Here is a 24,115-nt window from a genome sequence, read left to right as displayed (position 1 = left end):
TACCCTATTCTAAGAAAGCATCCTGCATTTTTCGTGCCCCTGTCATCTGGAGATGTTTGAATTGATGTGTGTGAATTAGTGGAAAACGAAAACAGAGAAACCACATTGGAGGTAACCACATCATGGAAAATCTATTTTAAGAAAAGACAATTTTAAGGAAATACAAAAACAAAATGAAAATATAAAGGAAACATTTTAAATAAAAGATCATTTTAAGAAAAGGTTCAAAATTACAATAAACTTGGGTGGAGTTTAGGATTACTGTAGGGTTTTGGGATCAGGGATTGGAAATGTTAAGGATGATGAGGGTTTTTTAGGTGTCAGGAATAATTTGAGTTTCGCAAATAAAGAGGTTTTTAGGGTTCAGGGATGGGTGGAGTGTAAGTGTGTTGAGGGGTTATAGGATTCATCGAAGGGAAGATTTTAGTGCTGGTGAGGGTTTTTAAGGTTCCATTATGGGTAGTGGCTGAGGAGGTGAATAGGTTTAGGGGTTCAGGGTGGTGTGGCATTTAGGATGATGAGGCATTTGAAGGACTTATGAACGAGTGGAGACGAAGCTAAGCGTTTTTAGGGTTCGTGGATCAGTAGTTTAGGGGGAGGAGGCGTTCTCATGGGTCATTGTTGGCTGATTTTTAAGAGCGGTGAGGGTTTTTTAGGATTCAGGGATGGGTTGAGTTTGGGTGTACCCATGATTTAAGGAGTATGGGATGGGTGGGGTTTAGGCTTAGAAAGGGTTTTAGGGTTCAGGAATGGATGGTGTTAGGGGTAGGGAGTGACTAAGATTCAGGGATGGTGGATTTTTGGGGTAGAAAAGGCTTTTAGGCTTCAAGGATGAGTGTAGTTTAGGTGTGGCGATTAGTCTTTGGGGCAAGGATTGATGTTGTTTAGGGGTAGTGAGGGATCAGCTAATTAAAAACACCCCAAAAAATTGCTTGACAACGTAAACGAGATAAATATAAAATAATGTTCCATGAAGTAAAGCACTGAAATAAATATGACAAAACTGTTTCTGAAAGTAAGTCCTGCAACCATGTTATTTACACTTAACAATTAAGCATTTGAAAGCCAGATTTGACCAAAAAGACATTCTATGAATTTGTTTCTACAAAAAGGTAAATACAATTCATTCTCAAAATTCCATTAAACAGTTTAGATGAAATGGTTTATCAGTAATGGTATTTCATAAAATTGTTTCTCTATGAAATCACATGCAACCATTGAATACAACATGAAACATTTCAATAATATCAGTCCACACAAATGAATAAGACTCGGTTATCCAGAGGAACTACAGTGGAAAAGACCCTGAGTGAGTCAACATATCTGGAAGATTAAAAAGTTTCAATAATAAACCTTGCATTTATTACAGCGAGAAACATTACATCAATGGTCTACACTCGTGGGGAGAGAAGATGCGCTGGGGAACCTGATGAGAGGCTTAAATAAAAGAAGTGAACGACAGAATCAGTATCCATTTTATCCAAAATGTAGTTTTCACCTAAATGTGGCACAACTAATTCATATCGGAAAGGCAACGGAGTACCCTTTCCGCCAGCATAATGGTCAGACTGCCAGATTTAAATATGGGCAGACTTTTAGTGTTACAATGGTTCTGACCACTCTGCCTCAGTCTTGGTTACACCCTTCCAACAGCCTGACCGAATAAGGGTCGTCGGAAGGTCATCTGTATGTCCATCCACCTAATTTAGATGGGCGGACATACAGGTCAGTTTTCACTGCCCATCACTGCCAGGAAAACCCTGAAGGTAAGGGGCAGTGCAAAATGCCCCCTCACCATAGGATCTAACTCCCAATGCGAGAGGGGCATTTGTATTTATTTTCAAAACAAAATCCCGCTTTGCGGTTTTGTTTTTGAAGAAACAAAAATTGTAACTTTGCCATGTGGCTCAATTATGTTTGACAGCCATACAGCAAAGTTATAATATAAAGGCAGGAATTGGCTCGACGGCAGTTCCAGTCAATGCTTGAAATGTCCACCGGCTTGACAGACATTTCAAAATTTGGTTGTCAGGACCTCAGACAAGTTATAAATCAGATCCTAAGTTATGAAATTTTCAGGTCCTGCCTTCCAAAACCTTGGCCTCGGACCACCATTCTTCACTCCTCTCCTACCACCACTCACCCACCATGCTCTTCCCCTTCATTGTACAGCACTCTTCTGCTTACAGCTAGGTTCATACATTTACAATCCTAGCACATACATACATTAATGCATGCTATGACCATGGACTTAACCCAAAGACAAAGTACCCCAGTGCCTGTAGCACAGGTAGAGTCGCGCTAGCATGGGTGTTGACAGTAGCGCGGTTTGCGTTCATATAGACGTGCATGTATCTGCATAAAACAAATCAATATGTTGTGCTGAGAAAGAATCTACTGCAATGAGTGGATTGTAAGTACTCTTTTGCAATAGGAAAGGAAGATGCGGACAAGAAAGTTTACTATGACATGGTTTGGCACGTCCATACTTTCTGTGCTACGACACACCTGGGGCTAAGAAGAAACAAAATACCAAAATGTGATAAATAAAAAAAATCTTCCTTAGTATATACTAAATGTCTGGAGCGAAGGAGTACTCATTTTTTCCAATGGCTTGGGAGTGTTACTAATGCTACACTTAAGTTTTGGATTTTACCAATGTCTGTCTGGCCTCCCTTCTCTGCCATATTGGAAGGGAAGTTGAGGATGTATTTATCGTTTTAATTTATTTTTCCTTCTTGGCACTAGATAGGTAGTTAGGTGTATGTAAAAGGGTGAGGTGTGGACCCTTTTAAGAATTTCCTTCACAATAATCAGTCGTGTTGGTGACTAAGCACCTCATCCAGCATTAAGAATAGAAGGTATAAACTAATTTTATGTACTGACCAGAAATAATAATCTCTATTAATGCATAAGAAACTCAGGGTCAAACTCAGGACTCAAAACAACTGGTACCTTACATGAAGGAATAAGTGAGAAAACTAGTAGTAGAATAGGGCATTCCCCCAAGCAAATAATGCTGAACTGGAGCTGGGACTGGCAGATCAGAAGAGTAACCACACTGAATCTAAAGCTAACAGGTCAACACCTCATCTACAAAACAGATGAGACGTCAGAGCCCAAAGGAACATGTACATGATTCGCAGTTCACCAAAGAACAAGACGAAGATTGATCCAGTGCTTCAAGATAGTGACATAAAAAGACGAACCAATCTCACTTGATACTGCGAACCACAAGCAGAAAAAGGGAAACAACAAAAGAGACATGAGAGAGAATAGGGGTGAAGTCTCATTGAGAAGCATCTAGGACCAAGCACATATAGGGCTCATAGGGCTAGGCACAGAGCCTTGAAATTGTGTCACCAGAAGCTAATTTACCTGGTGGTCCGACTAAGACATCAAATGTACAGAGATTGAAAGTAGCTGCACTAAATATTCTGTCCTCGTTGCAGACAGGACACTACTGAGCAGCTGAAAGCACATCTCAACGTGGCAATATGTTGGATCCATGACATATCACTTAATCTCAGCGTGTGCTTCAAGGATTTATTTCCCTCCTGGAGATACCTTTTAGTGGCCTTCACTGTCTGAGTCTATTTCTCTGTCATTGCACTCTGTGGGTACAATATTTTAAAATTGTGATGAAGGACAGAAGAGGAGGTAATGTTCACAATTTAGTCTGATTGACCTGCAAATGTGTAAGTGATGACAAGAATCTTGTTACAAAACATACCATTTTTACTGATCTCATTAAGGTAGTGTATGTCTGCATATATTAGGCAACAGAATATCCCAATTCCAACTTAGTAAAAAGACTATGTCCAAACATAGATCAGACGCTGTATTATACTGGGTTAATACCAGCGAGCTTCCAGAACGTACTGAGGGCACACTTTATACATAACGAGGCCAAATGAATGAAAATGAATGTAGAAAATAAGTCTCTGTATGATGGAAAGACATGAATATGGAAAACCTACATTCGAGAGTTGTTTCTGGGCATTTCAGGCGAATACAAAATACTTATGAATTAGCTTTACCACGCCATGTATCTTCAAGCTTAGAGCTTGCTTAACTTCTTGAATATTCACTACAATTCCCTAGTGCCATGTCTACCTCGTTTAAAAGGCATGCATTTCATTACGGCACAAATTACTTTTCCTTGCCATTTGCAAAGGGGTATGCACAAGCATTCACTCAAAATTTTAGGAAACCAAGATAATCACAACTTTTAATCAAAACTAATGAAATACCAAGCTACACAAATCTATTAAAATTCAATATAAATAATGTGCTCACGTTTTCAATATGCAAGGACCATGTTATTGCATAAAACTTTCAGATATGGACAACCTTAAAAATACAGCTGTCAAACACTAATGAACCTTTTGAAAATGTAATACAAAAGAAGACATATTTGGACAGATTGCAATATCATTAAAAACCGGACACATTACAAACCAATATTACTAGACCTATAGCACGGACATTACTTAAGAAACTTTTTCCACAATTCACTCATTGTCTATTCAATTCAGAGTAAAATGTACGATTACCTGGGTTCATGTTCCTGGGGAATTTCTGGAAATGGTTGATCTGTGAGCTTTAGAGGACACCATGGATTTTTAGAATCCAGTCCTTAAGAAAGACTTCCATAGAATCATTTTTTTCTTATTGTGCTACACAAATTACATTTATTCAGATACTTTTATTATAGATCCAACCTGGTTCTACTTTCCTGGTTCCCACCCACTTCTCCCAAACCTCTGCACACCACAATTTCCTATTTTTTCATCCTTTTGTGAGTGTATGGGGAGCATCAAAACCCACCAAATACCTACATTTCCTCTTCCAGTTTCGATACTCATTCTATACTCCTCACCTCCACATGTCAGGTTTACTGCGGCCCTTTTTTACTGCCGCAGCACAAGCCGCAATGGAAAAGAGCAATTTCCTGACCGCCTGCACGGCAGTCGAATTGTAATCGGGCAGGTGGGACCGCTGTCCTATCGGAGGTCGGACACCTGTCCGAGGCGATACCAACAGTCATCATAATGCGGCCCTATGTTTTGAATCATTTTTCTATTATTTAACATACCAGATTCGATAATGTGTCAGGTGTCAAATGTATTGAATAAGCAAAGAAGTAGATGTAAAAAGGTGGTATTACAAATGTGTATTTTCAGAGAAGACACACTTTAGGGTGAGGACCTCAGAACACGTACAGTACTGCACAGAGGCACATTTCTGAGTCAGAAAATGGCAGGAAATTGTTACAGGATGTTTGTGTTGTCCGGGTCATGCAGCAGGATTTGTGATTTGCATGTCCTATCCGAAAGATCAGTTGCTGGTAACAAACAAAGTTTCCACAGTGGTCAGATGGCCGATTATGGCTTTCAGGAAAAATGCCAATCAGAAGACATTGTCTTTACTTTATCAGATTTCTAAATGACATTGTGACAGTAGCCGAAGAACTGAAAAGAAATAACACCACACTGACCACACAGAGTCCCAGCTCCAATCATATTCACCATCTGCTATATCTAAACAGTGAGTTCATCACTAGATGCCCTGGCTCAAAGATATGCGAGTAAACCAAAATCACCAGCACCCCAACTTATACTCCTCAATGTTTGATAACTGAGAAAACGGAGGGTATAAACCTAATACGTGATAGTTGAAATATTGGAGGGTTGCTAATAGTTTTGAGGATAGAGAAGTGGGTAATGAAGTAATTAAGTTACAAACAAAAACATTCCTGATCTATGAATGTAGAACACTGGGTGTAGAGGCTGCTGTAAGAGGATACTGAAAGAAAGCAGAACAAATTATACAGTAGTGAAGTTTTGCTTCCAGCCCACTTGCCAAATCTGTGCAGCTTAACACAAAAGTGATAGAGATAATTTCAATCATGGGCATGCTTTGTTGCATAATATTACACACAACTTTGCTCTAAATACTTTGGTTCAGCTAGGGCATTAGAACCTCTTGATGATCAGTGACCTTAACTAAGTATCAGAGTGAAGAGCTCATTGAACCCTGCATGATTGAGAACTGGGCCAGTGATCAGGGCTGAGGGACACTGGCACATACATAAGGAAAAGTAAGGTTGTCGCCTTTGGATGCCACAAGTATGTAGCACCAAATAAGAGATTGGAGTGCTCCAATGACAAAATACTTTTCTGCCAGAAGCAGAAATCCATGCACCATTGGTGTGCCTCGGTACAGGAGGATAACATCTGACAGTGAACAGCACTGAAATGATAGCAAATGAGAATATAGCGAGAAGTTTCAAAGAAAAATGCAGTTGGTCAGACGCCAAACCATGGACTACTGGGCAAGTAAAAAGAGATGAGGAAGACTAATGTGCTGAGTAAGAGTGATTAAAAGACAGCAAGGCTCGGAATGACCATTGTGAAGATATGCATGACAGGCGAACATCAAGAAGCGTACAGTGGTTATGTTTGTCGAAGGGGACAGGATAAGCAAGGGGAGGAAAGAAGAGTGTTTAGAATGACCAGCAGAAGCCAGGGCATTTGTTACAGACTGGACTGTCTTAATGCATCTAAAAAGCAAATATAGTCGAAATAAGAAGACAGCTGGGCATGTGGCATGCACTCAACGAAGAGGAGGTCTATACATGCTGCTCTCTTATAAGGGAACACATCTCAAGCAGAAGTATTTTGGACAGGCTCAACATCTCTTATGAACCTCATACTACAGAGTCGTGAGTGGCATCATGAGTGCCTGCTCTGTGGAGCCCAAGATGTCCAGACCTGCGAACACTAAAGCACGCTGTACGCAAGAGTCAAGATAACGATGCAGCTCCTAACACTGCTGGCTGATCACGTCATAGATCTTTACTCTCCATTTAAGAAGTCACAATGAATTTCCCGAAGACATATGTCCATCTTCGTCAAGAAGTCGCTTTTAAACAAGTCCAGCACTGCACCGAGCAGCCCCCGTGAGACAGACGTTCTACCACATTAGATGCAAGTTCGTTAATTAGCAGGATTTACCTATATACCATACAACTGCAATTCAGAATCATTAATGCACAATATGATTAGTCTCTCTAAAAGGGAAAGGGAAAAATAAACTCTCCGCTTTAACCCACAACGCAAATGTCTGGCCGCAGTATGTATGTGTTTCATCCTGCAGCAAACACCCGTGGAGTAAACAATTAGTTAACCTCAACTGGAATATAAATGAGCAACTAATTAGTGAACACTCCCTTTCCCTAGAGGGCACGAAATGCCATATGCTGCAACGCTGTAACTTCCATGAGCACCACACCACAGAAAAAACCTAGTTAAAAATACAAGTCAGTCACTTGGGGTGTCTTTCAGAATGCCATGTACTAGGGGTGCTCAGTGTAGACCCAGCATGGCCTGATCAATGGTGGGTGTTCATGACAACCAATGACAATGTAAAAGTGTTCCATGTAGACCTATGATACGTATATGTATCTAATATCTCAGTCTCACAGAGACACCCCATGTTCCACTACTTTTGGGGGTGTTCCATCCCCAGTCTGACCAGAATAGGTATTTATTCCTGGCCTTTATAGAATGGCAAGTAAAAAGTAAATGTGAATCACACACCTAAGCGAACATCACCAGCACAAACTCGAGGATAGACAACAAAAACACAGGAAACATTCTTGTGTCTCCGTAACAAGAATGCATTTGAGCTTGTTGGCTCAAGGGAACCTTTCAAACACAAGAGGGGGAACACACTGCTCTCATCCTAGCACAGTTCACCCTATTGCATTCTGGTAAATGCAGTACACTTACTTCAAATTTGCTATACTTTTTCACCGAAGCTGGTGCAGATAGTGCTGCTATCTCTAGACCTGTGTTTCTGGGTTTAGCCTTTCATCTGTAGAGAGCAGAAGTAGTAGAGAGCCAAGAAAAGTCATCTGGGGTTGCTGTAATGCTGCCCAAATCTTCACAAGTCACAGTACCACTGCACAGGCACACAGTTGAGTTTGTCAGCTCGTTGGCTCAAGGTAACCTTTTAAACACAAGGGGGGGGGGGGGGAGGGAGCACACTGCCTCTCATCCCAGAACAGTTCCCCCTATTGCATTCTGGTAAATGCAGTACGCTTACTTCAAAGTTGCTGTCGTTTTTCACCAAAGTTGGTGTAGATAGTGCTGTTATCTATGCAGCAATCAGGAGGGTCAATAAAGCAAAATAACTTCCTACAGCAGGCTACGCACATCAAGCATTTCCAGGCCAAAGCGATGCTTTATTGGAGAAAGACCAGTGACAAGGCAACAAGCATATTTTTCAGCTACGTGCAACAGTCTGATTCGCCTGGAGTTTGCAGCAAAAATATGAATGCCTGAGTATACACGTGAAATATTATTACCGGGTTCTGAAACCTCCTCTAGGATCCATGAAGGAGGTGCTTAAACCAATCTACACAGCATAGAATAAATCTTGGAACAGCTATCTGCATAAAGCGGTGGAGACTCTAAACTTGGAAATCGAAAACTGGACACGAGATGTTATGAGCTACATGTCTATAAAGAGAGTGCAATAAACAAACAAGTCCACCAGCTATCACGGAAGGCCAACATCGCAAGATGAAGGGTAAAAAAGGCCAGTCAGCACTTATTGCATCCTACGAGGCCCACAAAATACAGCCATATCGGAGCCAGGCCCTGTGAAAGAAATGCTTGAAAGAGATCCAGTAGGCAAGGTTGATGCCACTGCTGATAAAATACCTAAATTTGGATTGGAAATCGCTCTCGCACATCGTTGGATGCAGACTAAGCAACTATATAAAGGAGTCCCTGCTGCTGCCCAACTTTGCTACAGTCACAACGGAAATTACTAAAACCAATCTTTTTATCTACAGGGGTATTATACGTAGTAGCAGTTCTTTTCTCCAGGCCCGCGTCTTCGGATTTGCCCAGATTTGGAAAATATATGCTGGAGGCAAAAACGCTGCTGAGTGAAGCCATGCGACTAGGCAACAACAAAGATAAGAACGAAACACCAGCCCAAGTTATTTGTAAGACTCTGGCATCTATAACTTCTTGTTGCATGCAGAGAGTGCACCTTGCACCGTTCACTGGCTGAACGAATCCATGCGGCAAGGAGACAATAAAGACAAAATCTAAACATTTGGCAAAGTCACTTGAAAGACTCTGCCACCCATATCGTGCTGTAGCATGCAGAGTTTACACTTGGGGAGAGGAGTTGGCCTAACGGCTAGGGCGGTCGACCTCTAATCTGGGGAACTAGGTTCGAGTCTTGGCAATGCCGCTGATAATCCTGTGATTCTGGGCAAATCACTTCGTCTCCTCGTGCCTAACAAAAATGAATGTGTCCTCATGTAATGCACCTGGTGCTCTGTAAAGCACTCTGATACCCGAGTCCAGTTAAGTTTGCGCTATATAAAACTCTGTAAAAAAAAAAAAAAACCCTAGGGGGTATCCGACCTTTTCTGTAATAAGAGCTACTTATGTTCAATGACAATCATCCCAAGCTACTAATATAATTAGTGTTGTAATAGTAATCGCATCAGTCAAGATTACATTAGTGCCCATTCTATGTTTGTTTATCAGCAGTGATCACCTCAGTGCACAAGGTAGGCCTGCCAGCCATTATGTAATAAATGGTTCTGCCACTTTGGAATGTCTTTACACTGTTAATGCATAACTGCCATAACGGCGATGCTCGTGGCACCAAGGCAATCATAAAATTATTAGGAAGTCTCACAAATGTCACATTGTTTATCACTCAAATATCAGGCATCACAAATATTTTGGAAATTCATCAATTTTTCTCTAAATATCAGCTTATGAGCTCTGAAAATACACACATTTTAGTCACAAATACATACTTTTCAATTTTGGTATACCTTTATTACTTTAGCCAAACAAAAGGCTAGGCTGCACACCAGAGAGCTACTTACAGTTAGCTGGAGAGCTAACAGTAGCTCACGAGCTACTCGTTGGAGAAGCCCAAACTAAGCATATAAAGCAAAATCTTCGTGTTGGAATTTTTTTTTTATCAAACTAACGGAGGAAAACAATTACTGAGTGATCGGTCTAACATACACTCTACCTACTGTATCAATACAAAATCACAGTAGGACAGGAAAAAGATTCCTAACTATCCATTATGTTAGTGTGAATAAACATCCTCGTTGCAACTGAAACGGGAGTCATTTGTTTAGGACGTGGGACCCTCACCTACCAAAGTGGCATGCATCATTATCTCTTGGTAGTTGAATGGATGGTTCAAATCTGTTAACTATTATTTGTTCCCATCAGTGCACATATCTACCTCCAAGAAGCTCCACATTCCTATCTTTTCTGCATATATCCAGTAGTCGTCACATTTTCTGATCCTCGTTTTGGGATATCTGCAAAGAAATCTGAGATTCAAATGGAGAATCTCTCTTCACTGGCCCTTAATTCCTCTGAAGTTGTACTTTATGGTATGGTCTTTTTACAGTTTGCTCCTTGAAATACTAGAGGACACATCTTACAAAGCACTAGCTCTCTAAACCATAGTGGGTGTTTACTGCTGGGGTTTCACTTGGTAAATTTTCCAAAGTTTTGCTAATTGTTCTTTGTCCTTAAATGATAAAGTCTTTTGCTAAAGTTCTAGGAATTGACATAAGGGTAGCCAATTCCTCTTAAGCACAAGCATTTATCCCGGTTATAAATCCTGTGTCTGGAACTCGGAGAATACATATTGAAGCAGTGGGCACGCAGTGATTCAAGCGTCAAGGGATTTTCAATTAAAATAGTTGGGAGCATCAATTACATTTCAGACAAAATAGCATGATTTGGCTTGATGAATTGACTTAAAACAGGCGAGGGAGCGCATTAGCTCTTGGACAGTCCTGCCCGTTCCTGAAGTAGGAACATACTTATTTAAGAATCTGGCTGATATCCCAATAACTCTGCTAACAAGCATTGAAAATGCAATAGGTCTTGCCTTTGATTAAGTTAAAGCCATTTGCTTTGCTAATGGTATTGTATAGCAAAGCAAATGGCTTTAACTTAATGAAAGGCGAGACGTATTGCATTTTTAATGCTTGTTGAATAGGGTGACCTGCCCATTTAACTCAACGGGAAGCAGCGTTCCTATGTGTGGTGTTGTGAAAGGGAGTGTGACATGCGTCCTAGACTCGTAGGTCACTTCTAGAGTGCTATTGTTCGTCAAAAGCATCACACTCACTGGTTGCTCATGTGGTGGTCTTACATTGCAACAACAAATGCAAGTGAGGCTCACTGAAGCCATCCGCGCTTGGATAAAGCGCTCTTGCCACCAACGCGGGATTTGGAAGAAGGCTGTGAAGCACCACTACCCCGTTGTGTATCATCTGTGCTAGAGCACACTGTGTGCCCGCCCCCACGGCTGACAAATACAAGACTCTTCCTGCAGAAAGAGGAGCACGCTGCAAAAGGGCAGATAAACATATCAGACAAATCGAAACAAGGAAGTGGTGGTTTCTGCCGCCAGCCCCTCCTCTGCAAGCACCCTTGCACCGTGCGCTGTAAACCCATGGCAGCGCTGAAACCCCACCTCCACACCTGCCGTGGAGGGCCTGACATACCCACAGTCCGCTCGCGCTCGGCTCCTCTTCTCTCGGTCTTGTGCGTCAAAACCTGGCGAGCTCCGTGTCACTTACCCCCTCCAGCGCGTCCGCGCGCTGCTGTGTCTACAAATTGACCACCTGATATTTTCACACTGCACCTCTAATTGCCATGTGATCAAAAGCTGGAATGTGCCTCGCTGTCCCAATATCTGTCTAGAGAAAGAGCGTGCCTGCAAACATGACTCTCTAGGCTTGCAGCGCAGCATTCTTGAGTATTATATGTACTTCTGCATGCCCCCCCACTTTAGCCCCCCACACCCCCCATGGTCCATCACCCATCACTGTATTCTCCCTCAGCACAGCACGATGCCGTTCCCGCCCTCACACCTCTGAAGCCGCTGTTGCACTTTGCAGATTTTCATGCAGGGCATTTCCCTCGGTATCGGAAGAGTTCGCGCAGGGAAAAAACACCGGCAGCCATCGGGCCACGTGTCGCTGAATTTCATTTGCTGATGCACTTCTAGGGGCACCGAAAGAGACACAAACCGGACTCGGAGGGGGCCCAGGACCTTTTTTTCCCATGGATAAATCAAGGGATTCCTGCTTTCGGGCTCTGTCCTCGCCATGTTGAAAGTGTCAGATTTGACCAGTTCTCAACATTGGGAGAAGGGGAGGGGGGTGAGGCATAGAGGCATATGAGCTCGGGGACTAAGTGGCTGACGGACCTAGGGACAGGGAGTCCGAGGGACTGAAGAGCTGGGTTTGCGGGGTGAGAGATGGGGCTCTGCGGAGCTAGGGCCTGAGGTATCCATGAGTTAGGGGTGAGGGAAATGAAGGACTGAGGAGGAAGGACGCCAGTTTAATGGTCAGATATTTAATAGCATTTTTCCAGATCATTAAACTCGCCACCAAAATCTTAATCCAACTTGATAAACTTTAAAATGTGTCTTGGACCCTAAAAGGGTCATGCACGTGACATCTCTTTGGAACCAAAAATACACTGACATTTTTAACACTCATAAGCGCCTCAGAATATAGTTCTCCTAACCTGGTGTTGATGGAGGGGTGGGGGGAAGGTGGGAACCGGCACCCAGATAATTTCTACAAGAACATAGTTGTAAACAACTTTGCTGTCAACTGTTAGCGATACACACTGAAACAACTGTTTTGTGACCCAGATCACGTTTGTAAATTGGTGATAGAGTGACCGTGCCAGGATACTGATGCAATCATTTGTATGCAATATTAAAACTGCACCTGATCAAAGTAATGCCGACTGCCAATGCCCATCCAGCCACCCTTTATGACGTGGAAGCATAAAACACCAGTGAAAACCCACCGAAAGAAAAGCGACAATCAACGCGGGACACACTGCAGCCAAGCGAACACTTTGCAGAACTTGCTCTCAGCATTCCTGTTTTCAGACAGAGAGGAAAAAATCAGGCGCCTCCGATCAGGAAAAACACCGTGTAGAAACCGACGCGGCAATAGGGGAACCTGGGGCCTTGGGGGAGGGTCCTTTCATTTAACCTTACCTGCTGAAGTTCTGCCCCCGTGGGTCAGTTTCAGGCCGCCCTGGGCAGGAGGTTACGAAGGCGAACTCTGTCTTTCTCTCTCTTTGCACAAGCCTTATTCCAACATGGCATCCGCCCAGTGCGCATGCGCGCTGCCTCCGTAAATTTACCACACTTAAGTCTCTCGGTCGGCTGCTTCAGCGACCCTCTTCCAGTGCTTGGAAAGTGTCTCGGGTCGAAGTGAACTGCAAGGAGCGCTTGCCCCACTGCCAATTCGATGTTTGTGGCTGGATCCTTTCCAGGCACTGCCAGAACCCAGTGCCAGAAAGGCAGAACAGTGGTTTGAAGTCCTGTGCGTGGTTGAAGTCCCTGGAGGCGGTGGATGTAGGCGTTCAACTTTTGTGTCAAAGCGACGGGTACGGTCAATGCCTCCTGAGAGACAGTGCAGCAAGACGCAAAAGCACGAAAAGACAACGACAGAGAAACGTACGCACCAATGTTGTGTTAATTAAAAGCCAACGCTGTTTCCTGCTTTTAACAACTACAAAAGTAAGAGCTACGCGAAGGCAAAACACACATACAATGAATATGTTTGAGACGGACTTTCCCTGCAAGTACAGAAATTACGGCATCCGAAAAAAACCATCTATCTCGTCTTTATGGGGCCATGTATTTCTAATTAGAAACACATGGCCCCATAAAGATAAGAAAGTGCTTTGCGACAGCAGCACAACAGGCGACCCAGTCCGGCTCGGAGGCGAAAGGGCGTCAACCAAAAACCCTCATTTCCAATGGCAGGCCACTGTTTAGCATAAACGGTGACGCCAGACAATAGAAATGAGAGGCGGGGCTTCAAGCCCTCTTCTCAAACTCCTTGTTGACAATAAATCTCGCCGAGCGAGCAGTGCATGCGCTGCAATGCTAGGCAAGACCTAAAAAGTACCTCCCACTCACCCTCCACAGCAACTGGCACTCTAACCGCAGACTGCTTGTGTTCATGGTAGCCAGAGCCACGACTCGCGAGAGCTGGAGACTGTGGTAGGTGCAAGTTTCCAAGGCAGCTGCAGAGCCAGGGAGGTAGCCTTAGAAGAATTCAGAAATTCCTCCTCTGTCCCTCTGTGAAAACTTGAGTGTGTGTGAAAACACACTCAAATTATGTTGTAGTATGCCTATGTACCCAAAAACAGATATGCTAGTAACCACATACATAAACAAGAATGTATTTACTGATCAATCAAATATAAATGTTATTTTCTATATGCCTGAGTCTTAATGCCACGATGTTTACTGCACATTTTCAGTAAGCATAGCCTCGTTTTCAAACCATAGCCTCGTTTTCAAACCTGGCAAGAGAACTATGATTTTGTAGAAAGATTGCAGTTTTTGAGGATATGAATGATTTCTCCCCTTTAAGGTCGTCCTGCATACTGGATAGGTTACTGCTGAGAACACGTTTCTGACACGTGGTCATCCTACAATGACTTAAAAGAAGTGAAGTTCATTAGCTCCAACTGACCATTTTCTAGCGAGAGCCCCGGTCAGTTGAAAGGACAATTGTCTTTTGATCTTTTGCTTTGCGGTCTGCTATTTTGCATTAAACGCGGTCTGGACTCTAGACTTCCCGACGTGCTGTGCTTAATGTTTTAACATATGGCAGGCTGAAAGTTAAAGGTGCTCAGAATGATTCACACTGTCCGCAGGCTCAGAATAGCTCATGCGGGCAGTGAGATTATCCAACTATGAGGCTATGCAGAAACAGCCAGCAGCCAACACTGCTATTTTGCTTAAATACACATATCAGGAAGTTGGAGGCCTTCTTCTGCAGCATGTATTTCAGATACATTATCTACGGGTGTTCAGTTCTTTGAGCGTATTGCTCGTTTCCAAGGTTACACATTATTTTTTAATACCTGCATAATAGTTGCAGCTTTTGTCAGTCCCTCTGCGTGTCTTACGGTTTTGCAGTGGGATACATTGGTGTGCATGGCGGCCGCACACTGACTGCAACTGGCGTGGAGGTTTTGAGGCCGCTTCTCGGCTTGGTAGCTGCGACAGAGTCTCTGCTGTGGTCTGGTGCTGCTCTAGATGCGACAGGTAAGTTGTTTTGAGCCTGAGGTCCTACTGGATGAAGTTAGTGGAGCATCCACCGAATTTCTGCATACTGCAGGTTTGAGCAGGCCGGTGTGTCAAACTATGGGACGTGAATCCGCGGCTCTGGTAGCCCTATGTTTATCATCTTCATTGCTAAGTGTATCCACCCCCCCCCCTCTCTTCAACACTTTTTCTTACTATCCTTTGATTTTTCCAATGTCTGGGATGAGAATCCAGGCCTCTTCTGTGGCTCCCATCTGATTCTGTCCTAAACAAATCTATAAAATGTTCTGAAGATCCGCCCTGTGTTGTTCACCATTCTTGCACATTGATTGACTACCGATTGCTTATAATACTTTCTCTGGTATTTCGTTGAATCTGTAAGAAAAAATTTCAGGAATGAAACCTATTACCTTTTTTCTCCCGTATTCATTTTCATGGGGGACTGAAGGACCTGACACTCTGACTTTATTTTTACGAAGTTCATTTATAATTATTCAACATTTAGTCTTCTAAACATGCACTTTTTCTCCTTTTGACCTGCGATCTCCTTTTTTATTCTATATCTAAGTTTTCTTTTTGTTTTGTTATTTGCAAGTCTCGTATCAACTATTGCACCATTAAATTTAAATTATTGTAAAGCACACTGTCGAAAAAATGTAGCAGTCTTATCCATTTAATTCAATGCAATATACCACTGACACATTCTAGTACGCGTTTTCTTCTATTTTGTTCTTCATTTTCCAGAACTCTAAAATAGGCTTTTAGTGTGATGGGTAAATATTTCTGGGGGTAACGTGGGGGGCAGGAGTAAAACTCTCCAAACACTACTCCAAGGGCACTCAACATGCGTGTTCTGGTCCAAGCTGAAGCAGATGCAGCACGTTCAACGCACAAAAATACAATGATGTAGAAAATGTGAAAAAATTGCAAAAGAGGCAAAAGATCTGTCTGCAGCAGGTCTAAGCACTAAGCCAAGTACTATCAAGATAATAAAAACCACCACAATTCAATGAAGTCCTCAAACTAATGGGGTCTCCCAAAATACCACCAGGGAACTCAGATTGCCAGGAAGCACGAAGTGCACGAGCCCCACATCCCAGGAGATGAAATGTCTCCTTGAGTCCCCAAGATTTGCTCATTCTTGCCACTGTGCTGATTTTATAAAGTGATCAAACACCGCTGGGGGATCTCCCTCGCTCCTTGAAGACACAAATGACAGGCGCAGGAAGGAAGATGCAAGGCTTGCACTGAATATTTTTAGGCAGTTGTCTCGGGGGAGAAGCCTTGCCTGGGATCAGAACCTCGCAGATGCAGCACTGCACTCGCCGTACGTTTGCGAGTCCCCCGTGGCCACATCATAGCTTGCCCCACTGTGACGGCATCCTTGGTAAGGGAGCTGCCGCCCCAGGGGTGAGCACTTAAATCAACAGGGTGAGGGTCTAGATAGTTATTTAACAGAGTTCCATGTAAATACTTGCTGAGTAAAAAATAAAAATAAATATTGAAAAAACAAAAAAAATATAATACTAACCATACAGAAAACAATGCTTCCTCTTAACCATTGTTATGTAATCATGTAATCAATGACTTTGCAAAATTCTCGATAGAATACACTTATCCCTGTATGGTTTGGTACTACAGCTAATTGGATAGCACATTAAAACTAGAGCATTTTCTCTTCATGCTAACATATATCCTGCCAATAGTGATATTCATATTGAAGTAGTAAGGAAAAATGTAAATTTGCATAAAATCACGTATACAACACTGCTCTGCTATAAAAAGAAACGTTTCACTTACTTTAAAAACGCAAAGGTTTATAAAAGACCGATAAAATCGTGTCTTACAAATTAAAGTATTAACAAACATGTGTTGGGTTATTCAGATGAAGAAGAGGGAATGTAGGGAGCACCTTGCCCTGAAAGATTATCTGTAACCATTTACATCACAAGTTTAAGAGTGATTGCCAAAGGATAGGTCTGACTCTCTTAACATGCCTGCAGCATCTTCAAAACCAGCTGCATTTTTCGCAAAGCTATCACTAACAGTAACACTAGGTATCTATCTGACTGACACGCCATGGTGGCTTTGGCCATACTCAAGCCAGAACACCATTAAAAGTGCAAAACAGACAACACAAGGCAACAACTTACTAGATCCATGTGGCCAGGGTCTGGACCAGCCTTCTTACCGCCCATCTAGGCCATTCAACCCTGGTACAATTAAGGAAAGGTCTGCAATTACACCTGTATACAGAGCACTATGGCACGACGCAATAACACTGCAGTTCCAGAGTGCAACTAACCCAGTCAATCTCCCATTGAATGTTTCCCTGTGGCCCTGTATAGTGCTCCTCTATCTTTCGGCTATGTTTGCACTATACACATACAACATATGTACAAAGGTATTACCACTGAGAAATCCAATAACATTCATATTGATGGCACAGATACTGGTCTGGAATACAGAAGGTGAAATGAGGTTTCAGTGGCCATATTTTGGGTGATATTACTGATTTTGCACCAATGTCTTACTCTTTGAGAAAACTAATAACAAATAGTTCCACAAAAAAATATATTATCAACTTTTTGATGCTGTCCTTTAAATTTGTAACTTACCCATAAGCTCCGTTGCTGATCAATTTAATTGTTTCAAAATCAAGTTCACAGGGCTTTCTTCTTAGCTTACGTGATGTATTAGAGCTCTACATAGCAAAGATAAAACACACAAGATCAGATGAATGTTAGAAGGAGAACATCTGCAATTGGGAACGTGTTTAAGTTGTCATAATCGAGAAAAATATATTTTTTAAAGCAAACCCTGGTTACTAAATGAACATATACAGTTTGCACCGACTGTAGGTATGACTTCCTCAACTAAGTTAACAAAAATATTCAAATGATGCCATGCACCTAACTAGGGATAAGATGTGCCAATGCTTATCTAATTCACTAAATCATTATTAATGTGGATAATAATAACTCCTGTTCTGTATGGTGCTTAGAAATCGCAAAAATAAACAATGTAACACTATGTAAGAAAATAAGATGGCCTACGGCGCAAAATAGATTATTTTACAAGTATGAATGTACACTTGCAAATGGATTTAGTCATGCATAAAATGAAACCAGAATTTGTGAAATTTTACATGTGAGTACATTTTCTCACCGGGAGGTGAGTGGGCGGTTCAGGCAAACATACCTTAAAAGTATCATGCCGCCTCGGGAGGCCCTGGTGGTCTCCCCTTTGCTGTCTTGGACCTGGCCTAATGCCAGACCATTGAACTCAAGCATCTCCAACTGTCTGCTTCATCCTCCAGGAAGCATTCAGACTGGGGTCTTCCAAAAAGTAGATCATCTGTGATCCCATCCCTCTGTGTGGATTTGGATAGGCCAGGACCCCACAGAGCACAGTAGAACTCTCCTCTATTGACTCTGCTGCTGCAGAAACAACTCTGACACTTTGGAAACTTCCACACCTTCATTATAAACTCTCAACAATCACTCACATGAGGGATAAACAGCCACTAGATGAGTTAAGGCAGAGTCACAGACCCAGGACTTTGCTCCAGGTAATTGCTTCCTTCCTGCCCAGACCAGCTGCAATAATTCTCAACACTTACACTCCCCGCACGGGTTAGAGAAGAAAGCCCCCAGACAAAAGAGCACAACCCTCTTATTTAAGCATAAGGAATGGTATTATTTTTGAACACTAAAGCAAGCAGATTTCGACCCTTCTTCTGGGCCTTCAGTTATAGTCTGGACATATAGAAACGGAAGAAACCAGGCACCCCTGACAGAGGAAGCATGGAGCTGAGATCTGGTTCTAGTGTGAGATAAAACATATATGTGTGTCTGAGCAGAGACCAATTTTAAGGTTAAGAAATATCATAATTCATGTGACACAATAACCAGCAGTGAAAAATATTTGGAAAAGGCACGTTTCACGCTGTCAATCTGCTTGTGTTCTTCTCTGTCAAGGAAAAAATGTGTGACTGAAAGGATACTTTCTTCCAAAGAGCGTTCAATAATTCAGGGCAGAACCCAACATACAACACAGATACCCGAGGCCAGCCACAATCCGGGAAATGTATGCATACTGTAGATAGAACCTCCCTTTTGTCCCATAGGATTTAATTGTTAGCTTTGGTAAGATGTTCCATAATTGGAAATAACTCACCTATTTACATTCAGAATCCAGTAATGGAAAAGAGCCATTACTCAGCATGGAACCTCATGGGAACCCCTTATGCCATATGACTGAGCCTCAGAGATGACCGCATTCCTGTCTGTAACATTTAGTTTATTGCCACAAAAAAGACTAAATGGACTACAGTCACCAAAAGTCACAGCTTATTTAAGTATGAGGTTTGTGGATGAGATATGACTATTACACACATATTAGCAAATACCTGTATACCTAAAGGATTACTTATAAAGCTGCTTGACCACTAGTAGGGTCCAATGATCACTGTTCAAAGGAATAACTCATCTGTAACAACTTTATGAAGAAAGATCTATCTGACTGTTGCACTGAGGATGGCACCGGTTGCATCACAAAGCTTAGCACAACAGAAGCGTGGACAATAACAAAACAATATTCAGTAATTATTTGTCATCTTCTGTTCATACATGGTTTCCAAGTCTCATTCCAAAGGATAATCACATTCTTTGCTTAAAGAGTAAACATGTCTATTGTAGAGAAAAACTCAAAGGATTGTCCCTTGTGGATTGGAGTATAGAAATTAAATGTTTTAGACCCGGGATCCCTGGTTGGCTGAGGTAGGTACCTTGGGCCAAATAGGGACCCGCGTTTCCACGTCAGGGAAAGGAAGGTCACCTTCTGAGATATCCCCCGCTCACTCCCTTGGTAGCTTGGTACAAGCAGCTAGGCTTATCTTCAAGGCAAATGTGTAAAGTATTTGTAACCATCCTCACAGCAACCCAATGATGACACCACAAATAGACTCCACACGAGTTTTATAAAAATGAGTATAAATTTTATATAAAAAGATATAAAAGACCACACAATATAAATCCAACATATGTGTATTTGTAATATTCCTGCTGGCCGGATGTTAGGCCAACCAGCCGTTGTAAGTTCTGGCGATATTAATGAGCACTTCTAAACATTCCACTGTAATCCTAATACCATGTTATGCAGTTCGTAATGCTAGAATCAGGCACTTTTGCAATGTAAAGGTAATGCAAACTTCGTAACGCAACAATCAGGCACTTTTGCAATGTAAAATAATGCAATGCGTCATACAACCATCAAGCACTTTGCAATGTAAAATAATGCAATGCGTAAGCCAACCATCAGGTACGTCGTTATGCAGAAATAAGGCAATGCGTAATACACTAATCAGGTAGTTCACTAATCAGGTAGTTCGTTATGCAGAAATAATGCCATGCGTCATACACTAATCAGGCAGTTCGTTATGCAGAAATGATGCAATGTGTAATACGACAATCAGGTACTCTGTTGTGGAGAAATAATATATTGCGTAAAACACTCCGGCACCTATCACAGTGCCTTAGGCGGTCTCTCCGCCACTCCTTCTGACTCGCAGTCAGCCTCTGTCAACAGTTGACCCCAACACAGGTATGGTGTAACAAAAAGTGCAGCTCCGCACTCCAGCCTCTGTACTGCCACTCCCTTGGCAATACGGGCCGCGATAGGAGCCGAAACAGAGTCTCGCACTGCCGGAATGAGAGGGAGGCCGAGAGCGTCTCTCTCCGAGCCCGTACCCCGCCCTATGAGTCGACGCACGTTACCTGGGGGGCGCAAACTCACTCTCCTCTCCTCGTCCAGCGACTTGGGCCTCCGATGCAATCTTTGTCAATTGGCAAAGGCAGGCTCGGGCTGGCTGCTCAGCTCCTCCGGGGCTGCCGGTTCGGGCCGCTACTGCTACGAAGATCTCAGGGTGCCACAGGGCAAACGCACACAGCGTCGCTGAGACTCCCTTGAGCTTCGGGTGCATGATCACCGGGCACTCCACACGAAGGTCTCAGGCTGCATGAAGAACACACGCACAGCTTAGCTGAGACTCACTTTAACTCCGGGCGCACGTTAACAAGGCCATCCAAACAAAGGTCTCACGCTGCACAAAGCACACGCACACAGCGTCGATGAAACTCACTTGGATTTCGGGAGTGCCCGATAACAAGGCAATCCTCACGAAGGTCTCACACTGCACAAAGCACACAGTGTCGATGAGACTCACTTGGATTCCGGTGCACACGATAACTGGACAATCCTCACAAAGGGTTCAGGCTGCAAAAAGCACACACACACAGTGTTGCAGATCCTCGCTTGGACTCCAGGTGCCCACGATCACAGGGCACTTCTTACGAGGGTCTCAGGCTGTAACAAGCACACAGCGCCGCTGAGACTCTCCTGGAAACTTTTGTGTTCCTGAGTTTCTGCAACAGGGAGCCAGCTCACCTCGGGCCCTTGGAGATAAGTTACTTAAGAACACAGCACAGCAAAGTCCTTTCAAGCAGGGGGACACAGCACACAGCAAAGTCCCTTTTGCCTTTCCTTGGTTAAAACAGGAAAATGCAGGCCAGCCCCAGAACACACAGCAAGGGTCAGTCCTTTCCTTCAGTCTCTTCAGTTGTTTCTTCCTTGGCAAAGGTTCCTCTTGACCAAGAAGTAACTCCAGTCTTGTTCAGTCTTGATCAAGCCATTCTCCAGATCCTATCGCTTTCAAATCCAGACAGTCAATCCACAACCAGGCAGAGACACACTGAAATGTTAGAGCACATAGATCCAGCCACTTCTAAAAGAGTCACTTCTGAACACACAGTGTAAAAAACACCTTCATAAAATGATGTGTTATTACATTGTGGGTTCAGGCACACTAAACCTCACCTCTCCATCTTAAGCCTTTGGGAAGATAGGCTGGAAAACATATTACACAGTCTACCCATTCTATCCTATGGACAAGATGGTCTTTTAACAGTGAAAAACGAAATGGAGATTATTTCACTGTCAGGACATGGTACACACCTTAGTACGTGTCCTATCTTTCACATGCACTGCACTTTGCCCAGGGGGTACCCTGCCCCTACCACAGGGGTGTCTGATGTGCATAGAAAGATAAGGGTAAGGTCTGGCAAGTGGGTGCACTTGTCAGAACAACATGGCAGTTTAACAAACTGCGCGCATGCACTGCAATTGCAGGCCTGAGTTCCCTTTTTAAGACAACTTGTGTGGGTGGCACAATTAGTGCTGCAGGCCCACTAGTAGCATTTGCATTACCAGCCCTGGCACACATAGTGCACTTTACTAGGGACTTTACTAGTAAGGCAAACATACCAATCATGGACAACCAATTACCATTACGCTTATATGCTTATACAGGGAGCACTTGCACTTTGACACTGTTTAGCAGTGGCAAAGTGTCCAAAGCATCTAAGTTGGCAACACCATGTCAGGAAAAAGGTCTAGGGGGAAAGCAAAAGGTTTAGAGAACTTTAGCCAAGTCCTACAAAATGGAATACATTTGTGGAGCTCTCAGTTGCACAGAATGGTCAGAATCAATTGGGCAGATTAGGATTGAGACAAGAGCCAGGTTTTCAGTAATTTCCCAAGGTGGTGTTAGGTGGAGCAGTGCACATTTCTGGAGGAAGGTTATTTCAGCATTTGACCACCAGGAAGGGAAAGTCATGACCTTCTGAGTGACTGCATCCAATGTGAGAAACTTGAATCAGCTAAGATGGGAAGATCTTGTGGTGTGAGAAAGAATCTATTTGTGAAATTTATGCATAGGGTATATTGGACCAGAGTTGTTTGATAGCTCTGTATATCAAGCATAACACTTTTAAGATGGATCATTAGCAGATTGGGAGCCAACGATGGCATTTAAGATGCACCAATATGGATCAGCATGTAGGCAAATCAAGCATCCAATAGGCAGCTATGATTTGCACTGTAAGTGATGGATGAAATTCTCAGGGATATAGGGCTAGATAGGTGCCACATTCAAGTAGAGATATAATAAGAGGGAAACAGTTTTCATGAAGGAGGCCGGAAGATAAGGAAAGATTTTCTTTAGCATGCATTGGATCTTCAAACAGTTGGTTGCAACTTAGAAAATATGAGATCCAGAGGTGAGATTATCAAAGAGAATACCCAGGTTCCTTGCAGATTCAACAGGAGCAGTGGTGTCTCTGGGACGGATAGCCAAAAAGCAGATGATCAAATGGAAGATTGATTTACAAATAGTAAAATTTTCATTTTGTTGCCATTAAGCTTTATACAGTTGGAACGCATCCAGGTAGCAATGTTCGTCATGCACCCATAAAAGCATTCCTGGACAAAAGTAGCCCTATCAGCTAATGATTTCACAATATCAGTGTCGCCCGCTGACAACATGATTTTGATAATGAATGATTAAATCTAAGTGAAAAGAGGGATGATGTAAATGTTAAAGAGTGTTGGACTTAAAGTTAATTGTTGAGGAATACCGTGTAAAATAGAAGAGGCTTTGAATTTAACAGGAGGAAGAGAGAAGCTTTGGGATGTTAGACCTGGCATCCTTGGCATGGTTTACCCGGTCTTTATGCCTCTACCTATTGTATTTTGGATGGTGTGCTGGACTTCGTTTTTGCTGGTTTATATACTCTGGGCACTTTACCACTACTGGTCGGTGCTAAAGTGCAAGTGCTCCCTTTGTAAATTGTGATTATGATTGGTTATCCATGATTGGCATATTTGATTTATTGTTAAGTCCCTAGTAAAGTGCACTATGGGTGCCAAGGGCCTGTAAATCAAATGCTACGTGTGGGCCTGCAGCACTAGTTGTGCCATCCACATAAGTAGCCCTGTAAACATGTCTCAGGCCTGCCTTCACTGTGTGTGAGTGTAGCTTTAAACTGCCAGGTCGACCTGGCAAGTCCGCCCACTTACAAGGCCCTAACCTTTACTTTTCTAC

General features: G+C 42.8%; 1 protein-coding gene across 11 annotated transcripts in view; it reads right to left on the bottom strand.

The window, feature by feature from the left end:
• MAST4 (microtubule associated serine/threonine kinase family member 4) overlaps window positions 1-24,115 on the bottom strand; it is a 1,731,733-nt gene that overhangs the window by 111,608 nt on the left and 1,596,010 nt on the right. For all 11 annotated transcript variants that reach the window (XM_085631988.1, XM_085631996.1, XM_085632003.1 and 8 more), the window contains one exon: window positions 17,793-17,878. In XM_085631988.1, coding sequence (XP_085488114.1) covers window positions 17,793-17,878 — 86 coding nt within the window. The remainder of the gene's footprint in view (window positions 1-17,792; window positions 17,879-24,115) is intronic.

This window comes from Triturus cristatus, chromosome 2_1 (genome assembly GCF_964204655.1).
Source record: "Triturus cristatus chromosome 2_1, aTriCri1.1, whole genome shotgun sequence".
In the NCBI taxonomy this organism is placed as follows: domain Eukaryota; kingdom Metazoa; phylum Chordata; class Amphibia; order Caudata; family Salamandridae; genus Triturus; species Triturus cristatus.
The sequence above is the reverse complement of the archived record's forward strand: the minus strand, read 5'-3'. Positions and strand labels throughout refer to the sequence as shown.